General features: G+C 38.2%; 1 protein-coding gene across 6 annotated transcripts; it reads left to right on the forward strand.

Moving 5' to 3' along the window:
* Positions 1-97: 97 nt before the first annotated feature.
* Positions 98-8,351, forward strand: LOC107037952 (histone-lysine N-methyltransferase, H3 lysine-79 specific). 6 transcript variants are annotated; one of them, XR_001460874.1, is made up of 8 exons: positions 98-806; positions 1,102-1,281; positions 1,348-1,674; positions 2,361-2,628; positions 2,789-3,927; positions 4,319-5,780; positions 5,875-6,329; positions 6,830-6,901. XR_001460874.1 is itself a non-coding variant. In XM_015256789.2 (8 exons), exons 2-8 carry the CDS (start codon positions 729-731, stop codon positions 7,258-7,260), a joined length of 3,915 nt encoding a protein of 1,304 aa, XP_015112275.1. In that variant the 5' UTR covers positions 98-234; positions 316-728; the 3' UTR covers positions 7,261-8,351. The 6 variants fall into 6 exon arrangements, 4 of the variants coding, with proteins under 4 accessions (XP_015112275.1, XP_015112273.1, XP_015112272.1 ...); XR_001460875.1 differs by having other exon boundaries at positions 6,120-6,329; XM_015256789.2 differs by lacking the exon at positions 5,875-6,329 and having other exon boundaries at positions 98-234; positions 316-806; positions 6,800-8,351.
* The last annotated feature ends 4,337 nt before the right edge of the window (positions 8,352-12,688 follow it).

The raw sequence follows: 12,688 nt of genomic DNA on the forward strand, positions 1-12,688 counted from the left end.
TGGCTGGCTGCTGCGCATGCGCACAAGCGTAAAGAGGCATAGGCATCGAAGGAGAGATCCCGTGGAGAAACGACAGTCCATGACGCCATGTTTTGATGTCGTCATTCCCCCTGTACCCCCCTGTAATCACCATTCCGCTAGTGTTTTCCGTCGTGCGGTTTTAATGCCATTTGTGGGCTCCTCTCTCTGTTCTCAGGCCGTTTTTTCCACGTAATTATTTTTCATCAATTTTACGTGTGTGTTCATCCATAACTCTCAATAATAATTAACTAGTCCTATTAATTGATATGTTATTCATCTGTGTTATTCGAGTAGTTGTGGGCAAATAATTTGAGCCAAGGAGGCGAAGGCGTCAGGTGTAAAACGTAAAAATTGAAGTATTTCTGAGGTGCTTGATGTTCGGGAAAGCGACGGCGGAGCGGGGGGAGTCCGCCAGCGTCCTCGTCTACGTGGTGGTAGAATCCTAGAGGATGCGAGAAAGGAAACCATAATAAAAGTAGAAACACAACGGCAACAATTTAACGAGGACTTTTCCCAACTGGGTTACATCACTCAAAGAAAAGAACCTCTCGATTAAGCAGAGAAAAAAAAACATACACCCGCCTCATACATATTATTATTTTTGACGGCAATACAAAGTACACCGTCTGCTATTATCCATATTTTGGATTATTCTCATATTTAAACGGGGGACTTTTTGAGTTCTATTGAACGATTTCCATCGAGTTATGGAGTTGAGATTACATTCACCAGCGGGAGCCGAGCCCATCGTTTATCAGTGGCCACTTACCTCTGGATCGGGTTCTGTGAGTTTATTTATTTATTTTTTTAATGTTTGTTTGCTGTTTCATGATTTTTACATAATTGTGGGAACAGAAGGGTGGGCACGTGTCAGTGAACCTTGGATGTATGTATGTAGATTAGGAACAGATGTGGTTAACAGAATTTTCATTTTTTATTTTATTTATAAGTGATAAATACGAGATTATTCTAGTTAGTTGAAGAGCCTGTTGAGTTGCTCGCTTTCACCATATTTTGAAGCAAATTCGTGGGGTGAAATTGTTGTATAGGTTATTTACTAATGTTTACGTGCTTTATCAGGATCGTCATGATGGGGCACTGGACGTTGTGGAAACGATGAGATGGGTGTGTGAAGATCTGCCAGATTTAAAACTGCCGTTGGAAAATAATATACTCGTTGAATATGATACAAGGGATTTTGAGAGCATGAAAGCCCTCTGCGATCGTTTCAATAGGGCTATTGACAGTCTCGTCCAACTCGTGAGTATTATTACCAACATTTGTTGGCATAATATGAAAACATTTGAGTTATGGTTTTGCTTATAGGAAAAGGGAACCAGTTTACCTTCACAGAGACTGAATAAACGTCCAACTAGAGGGCTACTTCGTCATATTCTCCAACAAACATACAATCAAGCTGTTGTTGAGCCTGACAAGCTCAATCAGTATGAGCCGTTTTCACCAGAGGTATATGGAGAAACGAGTTATGAACTTGTTTGTCAGATGATTGATCAGATTGAGATAACTGAGGATGATGTTTTTGTGGATTTGGGCTCGGGTGTTGGACAAGTTGTCTTACAAATGGCTGCAGCAACTGTTTGTAAAATTTGCCTTGGCGTTGAGAGAGCTGATGTGCCTTCACGTTATGCACAGGTGAGAATTGTTATACAAAGAGGATACTTTTACAAATTTTTCGGGTGTTCAATCAAATACTAAGGTGGTAATGTAGAGGAAAAAAGCATAAAGCTGTTTTTCCTTGAGGAAAATTGATAAAACTATGAAAAACATGTCCTGATGTAATTCTTCGAAGCTCCCAATTTCCAACATGTTTGTAAAATGATCTACAGGTAAATTTTTCATTTGAGTTTTCTACCACAAATTTTAGGTGCTGATAACAATGTTCACGTTCAATTGATCAACATACTGCTTCCTTTTTTTTATTTATAACAATCAAACCATTCGGTTTATTCAGCTAAAAAAAAAGTTGCAAAAGTACAGAAATGTATATGATATATGACATCGTCATTTTCGTACATACATATTTACATCGTCATTTTTCGAGTCCTTGATTATAATAATGTACATAAAGCGCTTAAATATTTCATCCAGAGGATGTCAAGAAGGAATCAATGTGTAAGAGAACCTTTTTATTTAAATTTTTCAAGAAGACATTGATTTCATAAGGTGGAGAGAAGCCCTCACGTCTTGGCCCGATTAAAATACTGCTCTTTTCTCTCTTTTTTGTTGTAGAAAACCCCGATACTGAATTATTAATCCCATATTACTCAGTTAATACGATAACTTCTCCCTGAAACATCTTCTTCATTTCAATGTTTCAGGGTATGGAAACAAATTTTCGCAAATGGCTAAACTGGTATGGTAAACGATGCGGAGATTATCGTCTTGTAAAAGGTGATTTCCTCGCAGACGAGCACCGCGAAAGTATTACTAGTGCAACAATAGTATTTGTCAATAATTTTGCATTTGGTCCAACTGTTGATCATCAACTAAAAGAACGCTTTGCTGATTTACGTGATGGAGCTCGGATTGTCTCGTCGAAATCATTCTGCCCGTTGAATTTCCGAATTACAGATCGAAATTTGAGTGGTACGTAAAATTCTATCTCTTTGAAAGAAAGAAAAGCATCTGAAACGTGATTGTTATTTATTTATTTAATTTTTGAGTACGTATTTATGTTTTTCCATCACTTTCTACTAAAATCACTCGTTACTGAGATGATCACACCTTGGATATTTTTTACCTACAGACATTGGTACCATAATGCACGTATCTGAAATGACTCCACTGAAAGGCTCAGTCTCTTGGACCGGCAAACCCGTGTCTTATTATCTCCACGTGATCGACAGAACAAAACTTGAGCGTTACTTTCACCGATTGAAAAACAACAGACTGGGTGGAGCAGATATTGAAAATACTGATTCTGTGATAAACAACACTGCCAGTAACCATAGTAAAATATCGGTCAGATCAGACAGAGGTGAGAGAGCAAAGAGGGATCTTTCGAGGCAACTAGAGAGTCCAAATAATAATGAATTAGTGGGTACAAATAGTGATTCAGACGTTGATGAAAATATGAAGAGTAGACGTCAAACAAAGATCCATAGGAAATTGAACAAAAAAGTGGCGGGACCGGCCATTGTGAGACAACAAGCAACAAGGGGTAGGCAACGTGGTAGAGCTGTTAAGAAGAGTAAACCGAAGAAGGCAATTAACATATCTGGGTTAGATTTGCTGCATAATCAGACGCTGTTAAGTACTTCGCCACAAGCTATTGGGAAGAAATTACCTCCAGCACCGGGTTGTATTGATCAACATCTTTCATCCCTTTCGCTGTCTCTCCAGCCACATTCTACCTCAGTTCACGAGGAGCTTAGCATCCCCCCAGCACCATCAGCAACACCTTATGCATTACAGATACTCCTCGATCTCTACAGGGACCAATTTATGCTTACCCTTGAGTCCATGAGAACACCAGCCTATAAACAATCCGTTACTGCTGATCTCACTAAAGAACGAGAACGTAATTCAAAATTACAATCACGTGCTGCACAATTGGAAAAGCAAATTAAAGTGTTAATCGATGATAGTGTAGCATTACTTAAAGCACGCATGACTGAGTTAGGGATAAATGCAACGTCACCTGGTGATTTGCTTGCCAAAGCTAAAGAGATCGTGCTGAGGCACAAGCAGCTGCAGGCTAAGGCCAGTAAGCTTCAGGCACAGGTGTCATCGATGGAGACTGAACAGTCACGACTTGCTGCACAGAGGCATCAAGAGATTCAAGAGAAATATAATCTTCAGAATTCACCAGCGGTATTAACGCCTGATTATATTCTTAAAGAAATTTCACAGACTCTCTCGCAGAGAAAGAAGTTACATTCACAGGTAACTTTCCAACATATTTATTTCACTTGTTTATTTAACTTTATTCTCAAGTTTACTTTCTCTTTTCTTCGTATTCAACTAAACTAATTCGAAATTTAATGATTATTTTGATAGATTACAAATGTCTTAATTCATATTCAATTGAATTTCTGGAGATGATTTCAATGATGAATTGATATAAAATGAGATGAATTAAGAAAATTTAATTTTTGCTAAGTGAGAAAGTTTATTCGGATTGTTGAAAAAGTTATCTGCTAAATGATCTCAGGTCGCTTTTGTACGTTTAAAATTATTTAAAATTCATATGATTCAATCACTCGTCAAATCATTTCATTATTTTGACATTAAATATAAAGATATTAAAATAACTAAAATAAATTGTTGTATACAGGTATCAAAACTTGAGCACGAATTGAATGTTCTTGAGCGTACAACGACGGAAAAGCAAGCAGTTCTCTCTCAGCAACAGCGAGAATCCCTATCCAACAAACACTCTCAGAATCATCATACACAGCACAACGGAAAATCAACATCGTCTCGCAAACACCGTGATACTCGCTCACGTTCCCAAGAATGGCCGGACGTTCCAGATATAGGCAAAATACAGGAGAATAATCCAGAGATTCTTGCCCAAAAAATCCTAGAAACTGGACGTCAGATTGAAGCTGGAAGGATCCCAAGCCGTCATAATTCATCCTCAAACCCTTCCAACAATCGGCCACGTTTGCCCCAACCAAACTACAATTTTTCCCCCTCTCACAATCCACCGAGAGAACAAGCGAATCGTGGTCAGGAACCGCCGAGAGTGGCAAATTTTGAAGATCGGTTGAAGAGCATAATAACGAGTGTATTGAACGAAGATCAGCAAAATCGCACGAAGCAGCAGCAGCAGCAGATGGCTCAAATGACATCGCCCTCATCACAATCCTCAGAGCCTGATAGAAAACGTCAAGCACTACCTCCTAACGCTCCAGCTCCAGATTATACACAGGTATCCCCAGCGAAGCTGGCCCTTCGTCGTCACCTGTCTCAAGAACGTTTGACCTCTCATATATCAACCGAGAGACCGGTAGACTGTCGTCAACAACTCTCTGAGCCTCGAGCAAATGCCCCTGGTCATGGATTGCTTGGAACAAGAACCATTGGAGATTTAGTGAGTGGTGAAATTGAACGAACCCTCGAAATATCGAATCAGTCGATTATAAATGCTGCAGTCGACATGAGTGGTATCATAAGACCAGAGACTGTTTATTCACCAATTTCTAGACCAGCAAGTGCTGAGGGTGACACTGGACTTGCCACATTGGCACATGTTGCCAGTTATGCTCCAACTTCCTCATCTGTAACTACACCCACAACCACACCATCGAGATCATCAGTTTTATTCACACCGGCTAATCAAAATCAACGTTACACACCAGTACAACTGCCAAGGGCTGACATTAAACCCTATCATGAATCATACTTTGCTGATAATCCGCCCATAATAAATCAGACACAAACAACGCAGCCCACAGCTTCACTTCATTCATCTCAAGGAGTCAATGGTGATGTACCTGTCGAGGGACTCGCTGCTTCTCTCCACGCTAGAATACTTAATAATCACAGTGGAAAAAATGAGCCAAACAGTCGAAGATATGCCCCCTATCCTAGGTACAACACTGCTAGTGACAGGGTACCATCGCCCCAAATTCAACCTCCTGGTATGAAAAATGAAACGAGTGTTTCATCAGTTAGCACTAGTGGTGCACCTCTCAGTCCACCCGTTGAACCACACTCTAATACTTCGACACCTCTTGTTGACGAGCCTCAGATGAGCAATCAAAGACAAAGAAATGGCATTGGTGATGATGGTATGTATCGCTAACATTGGCAATGTAATGTCAATAATTAATCCTCTATTTATTTCAAGTTGTCATTTAATTTCTTTTAATTTTTTTTCTCAAGACTGTCTCCGAGATATCTTTTCAATGTGGTGACCGTTTCAAATGTTGCGATGATTGGAATTGAGGCTTGCTTTCAATTAGAATTTTTCATTTCTATGCATCCGTATCTCTTTCCACATGAAAATTGACAACTAATTCTGTTATTAGATCTATGAATTTTCACAGTGGATTTGGTTTTCTAATTCTATTTTCTTTTCCTGTATATTTATCTCATTTTTTTCAATTATTGTTGGTTGTATTTGTTAGATGCACTGTAGCTGTTTTATTGGTAAAAAAACACATCGTCTCTCTCAGTTGCAAAAAACTCGGGATCTGGGTTTTTAAAAAATTATAAAAATGAATGAAAAAAAAAGATGAAAAAGTCCCCGAGGCTTGTTTTGTTAGCGATTCAGGCGCACAGATCAGAGGGGAAAATCAGAAAGATATGGCTGCCTTTGGGTTGGTTCGTGACTCCTGGTGAGTTTTCCCAAAGAGGTTTCTTCAAAATTTTTTCTCAATTATTATTTCATACTTACTGTTTAACTCACAATCCTCTGATTTTATGCAATTAAAATTATAACCGTTTTTTTAATGGAAAAATCTTGGAGAATACCATTCGTCGAAATCAGTTGCAAACTCACATGAAAATAAGCCAAAATTATCAGAGTACAAAAAATAGTATTTACGTCTTACTCATTAAACATTACCTATATCCAAGGAGAGCGACTGACGCATTCAAAGCCAAAGGTAGCCATTCTACGAATGGCAAAAAAAATGAATAAATTCTTCTTTACTTTTGTTACTGTAGTAATGTAGGTGTTTACATACAATTGTGCATGGAATATCTAGTAGATAAATTGGCTTATTTTTATGAAAACTTCAATAGTCATCCATATATAATTATAGACAAACATGTATACAATGAATATAAAATATGACATGTTTAGGAAAAAATATGTTGGCAACGGAATTTTCAGACGGTGAAGCAGATTGGCAAGATCGCATAAGTTCGGGTTTCGATCGTTTGGTCGCATTTGCTTCGACAGAGCTCGATAAACGTCGAAGATCAACTGAAGGGGTTAATACGAGTCCGGACAGTGGGCTTGGATCTGATGCTGCAATTGGTCCACCACCAGTTATTCCATCGCCCGATGAAGCACTCGGACCACCGAGAACACCATCACCCACGAGTCCACGTCCACCCAATGCATCAAATAATAGTACGTCGTCATCAGTACCCTTGAAATACCAACGTCAGCAGGATCCTGAACGTCACCATTTCAAGAAAAAATTTTTTCATCGCGATTGGAATAACTCGGGTAGTACTAGTAAATTTCGACCAAAGGGAAAAGACTGGGATTGGCATAATAATTGCGGTCACTGGCCATCGAATGGCGAGCAGTCATAACTCCGTAAACAAACTCGTTGTTCGTTTTTTATTAAAATGAATTGCATCTTTAGTCCATTGTTTTCATGTTTTTTTCGCATTCAAACGAGAATATGAATTTCTATTTCACGATTCATGAATATTGAAGTTCGTTTATGCCCATTTTTGAGAAAAGACGTTACAGTAGGAAAAAACTTTAAGGTAATATTTTTATGTTCTATTTTTTATTTACGCGTTTTGTCCTCTTTTGGTAGTTAATTTTTGAAAATTATTTGACCGATAGAATTTCCCCCCCATATTACTCATTGTTTATGGGTATTTATTTCGATATACAAATGCAGCACTATTACATTGAGGGATGAATTACCTTTAGAGAGAGACTGATGCAATGATTAGTTTCTAAGTATTCATTAAGAAGGAGATAAAATGAGATGAGAAACCTTTGTGTTCGTTGCAGAACGTTGTATCACAGGAAAATATAATATTCCTTTAGTACGATTTGTCACATTCATTTGATGATCAATAAAATGACTGATGTGTTCATATTCTAATTACTTGAGTGTAGAAAAAGAGTGAAAAAGACCGAATGAATCAGACTAGAATAGGAAGAAAGGGAAAAAGCATGTAAAAGTAGGAGCGTACAGTATGTCCAAAGGTTTTCAAGTACTACCGGCGAAATTGCGTGTCATGCAGTTAACATGATTGAATCACCATCAAATTAGGAAATATTATGAATAGATTCAAGTGTGAAGTGAATCTCAGACGCTTGTGCGATTTGAACGAAATAAGATACAAAGACTTCTTATAAAAAAAGAACATTTAAACATCAGAACAAAATGCAAATAAAGCGACAAATAGTTGTCATGTAGGCATTTGCTAGAGAATGAAAAGAAAATTGAAAAAATGGAAAGAACACTAGCATGTTAATACACTGCCGAATATTCTATTTAATTTTAGGGTGATTAATGAAAGAAATAATCATGATGAATTATTTATTGTTTTATTGGAATATTTTAATACTAAGGTTTTTGTAACAATCAAAAATTAATCTCTTATTTATTTATCACCTTCCTCCTTGACCTAATATAATTGCAAGAATCGTTGAATAGTAAAATGAAAAAATAAGTTTCAAGATGCAGCCACTATTTTTCTCCTATTCCCATGAAAAAGTAGGCACAGTGGATTCTCATTTAGACTCAATGTTTTCACTTTGTTTTCGGATCTTTTTGTCGCCCCGTGGCAACCGGGCGTAGTGGTAAAATGTAAAAAAATTGTAAAAAGAAACCCCTTCTACCCCCTCCTGATGAGACCGTCAGCATGATAGGAGATGGGATGGGGTGGTAACGCATCGTGGATAAAAAATGGTCGCGAGGGCGGTGGATAACAAAAACCCCGGTGGAACATGTGCGCAAGCACTTTATACCTTGAAAAACAAAAAAGAGAAAAAGTAAAATAACGGTACACTCGTTAAATCTAATGGGTGGCACTTGTGACACGCTGAGAATCATATGTAATATGCAAGGGTTCTCAAAAATACGTCCCTGTAAAATATAGAAATAAGCTGCTGCTATTCCGCAGATCGCAGCACTTTCTTACTCCCCCTCCTCCCACCACCCCCCAAATATAAAATTCCAAAACTCATGAAAATACAACAAGGGAAAACAACAAAAGAAAAATATAATGAAACGAAGAAGCATAACGTTTTAATGTCAAAGCGCAAAAAGGTAAAGTGATTAGCTGCGGTGATTTGTATCCTATCCAGAGTTATTGGCCTTACTGGTACACATTTGACGGGACGCTGAGAGTTACACTGAATGTCATTGGAATGATCTCCACCAAACTGTTCCCAATGCACGAACAATAGTGTATTTGGCATCCCGATTAGAGAATGGAGGATGTCAACAGTCAGAAGGGCGCGGGGGGAGGCATGTGTGGTGCTGGACCAGTGTTGCCCTTTGCATCGGTATCTCGGTCGTCTTCCTATGCCTATCGAAACCATCAATGTCCATGAGGGTTGAAGCGAGAGCAGGAGGGCATGAGGTTGTGTGCCGAAGGAAGAGAAAGACAGATTCGTGGAAGGGAGAGATGATGATGATGGCGAAAAGTAGCGGAGAACATATGAGGGAAAAGAGGAGGAATGTATCCTGGGGGGTGGTGGTGAATGACGTCACGTTGCTAAAGCGACGCGGCAACGTTAAGCGTCTGCGTGGATCGTTGGGGTGTCTGGGACGAGATCAATAGCGCACCAGCAACCAGGTAGGGAGAAAAGAGAAAAATACAGATGTATATATGTGGATGAGAGTTGGGCTGGTTGGAGGCACTTTCCACCAGCCGCCAGTCCTAGAGAGGTATTCCCCGAGGTCGGAGCGATTTTTTGTTATCGCCCCTAACGTTGTACAACGTCTATAAGCCCACTGTACGGGTGTTCTAGTCCCGTTAGGCACAGTTATATCGGAGGGCGCCATGTCAGCATCGCCACGCCGTTACGCTGTGATTGCCTAGGATTTTCATCCTCTCCAGGTAAATTATCAATAATGCATATTATCGTAAGTAAACATTTACTTCCTCGCGAAATTTTCTTCAACTTTTTTTTACTGATGTTTCTTTTTCATTGCTTTTTTTTTCATCCGATCAGTTGATTGTTAATGAACATTTACTTATGGGGAAATAGTAATGTGTTTTATCATTCGACATCCTTCATTTTTCGAAATAGAAAATTACTAGGTACAACAGTGTGAGCGAGGGAGAAAGGGTGGGGGAAGGTGGGCTCCAGTATAGGTCTTCCAGTATAAGGTTTTCCTTCGGTGGGCACTCCTCCTTTACATGATTTCCACTTGTATCCGTGTCTCCCACTCCTGAAAACGAAGGAAAAGGCTCCACTGGAAGGCCTATAGCAAGAAAGGAAAAATACGGGAGTGGACGGTTAGGTGTGGAGTATCAAGGGTGGATTATATTACCCAGAAACTGAATGTAAGATGAGAAAATGAGTATCAGTTACCATAAAAAAGGTGCCAGATTGAAAGACAGATTGATCAGTCTTCAGACAAATCGCTTTAAGTACTTATTGAAATGACCTGCCAGTGTTACAATTCTTACAATATATTCTCTCCCTTACCGAAATGGAGAAAAGTAAAAATAAAAAAAAATTATGAGGTGAGAAATTCATTAATATTCTAAAAAACTTCGTGTATATCTATAATATAATGAGAAGTGTCGGATCAGAGCGTTGATGAGTGTCACTTATGGGTACCACCTCAGAATTTTTTGTACGTTGTACAGAGGGAAAGCCAAGTCATTGCTGTACCTCGATACCACTGTGTAATTTTACGATTGCACTTGATCGGTTCAATGGGCTGCGGGGGAGCTATCACTTAATGAATATCATAGCGCCATCAAATTGCATTCTCTCTCTCTCTCTCTCTCTCTCTCTCTCTCTCTCTCTCTCTCTCTCTTCGTTGCGAGTAAATACGAATTCCCAGGTGACCGATTTCCGAAGTGGAAAATTCACACTTTATTTTATTTAATGTTCCAATTTCCATTATGATTATTACAAATCATTAAATCACGTGGTGAAAACTAAATGTTGAAATGTCAATTACAGTTATCACACATTCTTACATTCATAATGGGGAACAGAAGTTAATATAAGTTTTACCATTGCATGTCAAACTTGCGTGACACAGAAATGTTAAACGATTGCCATCAGAACCTCTGACGAAGAGTTACGTGTGTCGATCAGATTTAATATTGGGTATTTCTAGATGTAGCCTCCAGGAATTCTTGTCCCTCTCCCACTTTCTCACCCTCTTTGCTCGCTGGTTCACGAATTTTTTTATGAAAGAGCGTCAGAGCGTAGTCGCGGCAAATTACTGAGACACCTGATGATCATATAACGTCAGGCAGTTACTGGCCTCGCTCCTCGACAGCCCCGTCACCGCTCTTGTAATTGATCGACAAGGCGAATCGGATTTTGTGATATTCCATGTCAAAGACATTGCCGATGAGAGAATTAATAATCGCGTGTTATTATTATCATAATTATTCAATTGACCAGAAAATGGGAAAAATTGAACAATTATAAAGATGAGGAGCAACAAACAATCATGCACTAGTGATGATTGAATGAGGCCAATTTCAGTAATTAATAATAAATAATAATTAAGAAGTCTTTTTAACAGTAACTATATCCTTCTAGCTTTTCTACCTGTGTGGGAGTATACAGTTCTTATGGAAGCAATGTGTTGAATTTCATTTTTTTAAAATAGTTTTCCCGAAAAAATATACGGAAATGTACGGAAACTAAGGTTTATGTTTTGCCAAAAAAATACGCTTTGTCTATTGTATTAACTGTGAAAATTATTTTCCCGAGAAAATTGTCCCAACGACTTAGATATCCTTAAAGACGCTCCGTGTAATTAAATGGTTTAGGCTCTAAATTCTTCGTTTTCATTCAACGAGTCCGAAAATTTGTAAAAAAAAAAACTGTGTAATCGCGTTTTTTGAAAATTAGTATAGTTTTTTGATGCTAATGACTAGACAATTCGCTTCTGAATGAATTCTGTTTCCTTTGAAATTTCTATTTTACTAATCTTTTCTTCTCTATATATGCCATAGTATCAGCATAAATTGAAATGCCACCACAATTTTTGCGTATTATTTCGTTTATGTCGCGCCGTGCAATAAGTCGAGTTTATCGCACGCTGCGCTTCGCGCAGCTTGCTCAAAACTCGACTTCTGCACGACTTGACATAAAATATTATAGAGCACTCGGTAATAAATTTCGTTTTCAACGAATTTGTGTACAGACCTCGCCTGTAAACTACACATTCGTTGAAAACGAAATTTGTGCCCTTGTACTCTAATGTACTAATCTTTCAAATGATTCTATATTCAGGTGCTCCTAATACTCGTATTAGGTTTCAATCAGTTGTTTAATCAAGGTCCAATTGCGATTTAGTCGGTATTTGACCCGGCTTCAATCAAGGTTAAGTCAAAATTTTGCCGGGATTCAATCGGAGTTTAATCAGGGGTGAATCGGGATCATGAATCAATATGAATAAGTATTCAACAAAATAGATTGATACCTGACTTTAATATAGGTTCTGATACAAAAAGTTCTCGATGCTATTGTACGACTTGATAAGTAATGATGCTATTCTCACAATCTTTCAACTTGATTACGAAGGCCGTGAAACAAATTCTTTCATCGCTGATTTAATTGATATCACTGATTGTTCGATTACAAATTATGAAAAAACAGATTTTTTCTTTCAATTCGCATAAACACTGTACTGTAACTCAACAACGAATGATGCTATTCTCATTATATTTTGATAGAATCAAGAGGGTATTAAAATCAACTCTTTAAGACTTGATTAATTTCATTTTTATAATAACAATTTTTTGAATGATCGATGAAACACCGATTTTAAGAAAAGTATGTTTTTGA

The sequence above is a fragment of the Diachasma alloeum genome, unplaced genomic scaffold (assembly GCF_001412515.2).
Source record: "Diachasma alloeum isolate Michigan unplaced genomic scaffold, Dall2.0 Dall_scaffold_00275, whole genome shotgun sequence".
Taxonomy (NCBI): domain Eukaryota; kingdom Metazoa; phylum Arthropoda; class Insecta; order Hymenoptera; family Braconidae; genus Diachasma; species Diachasma alloeum.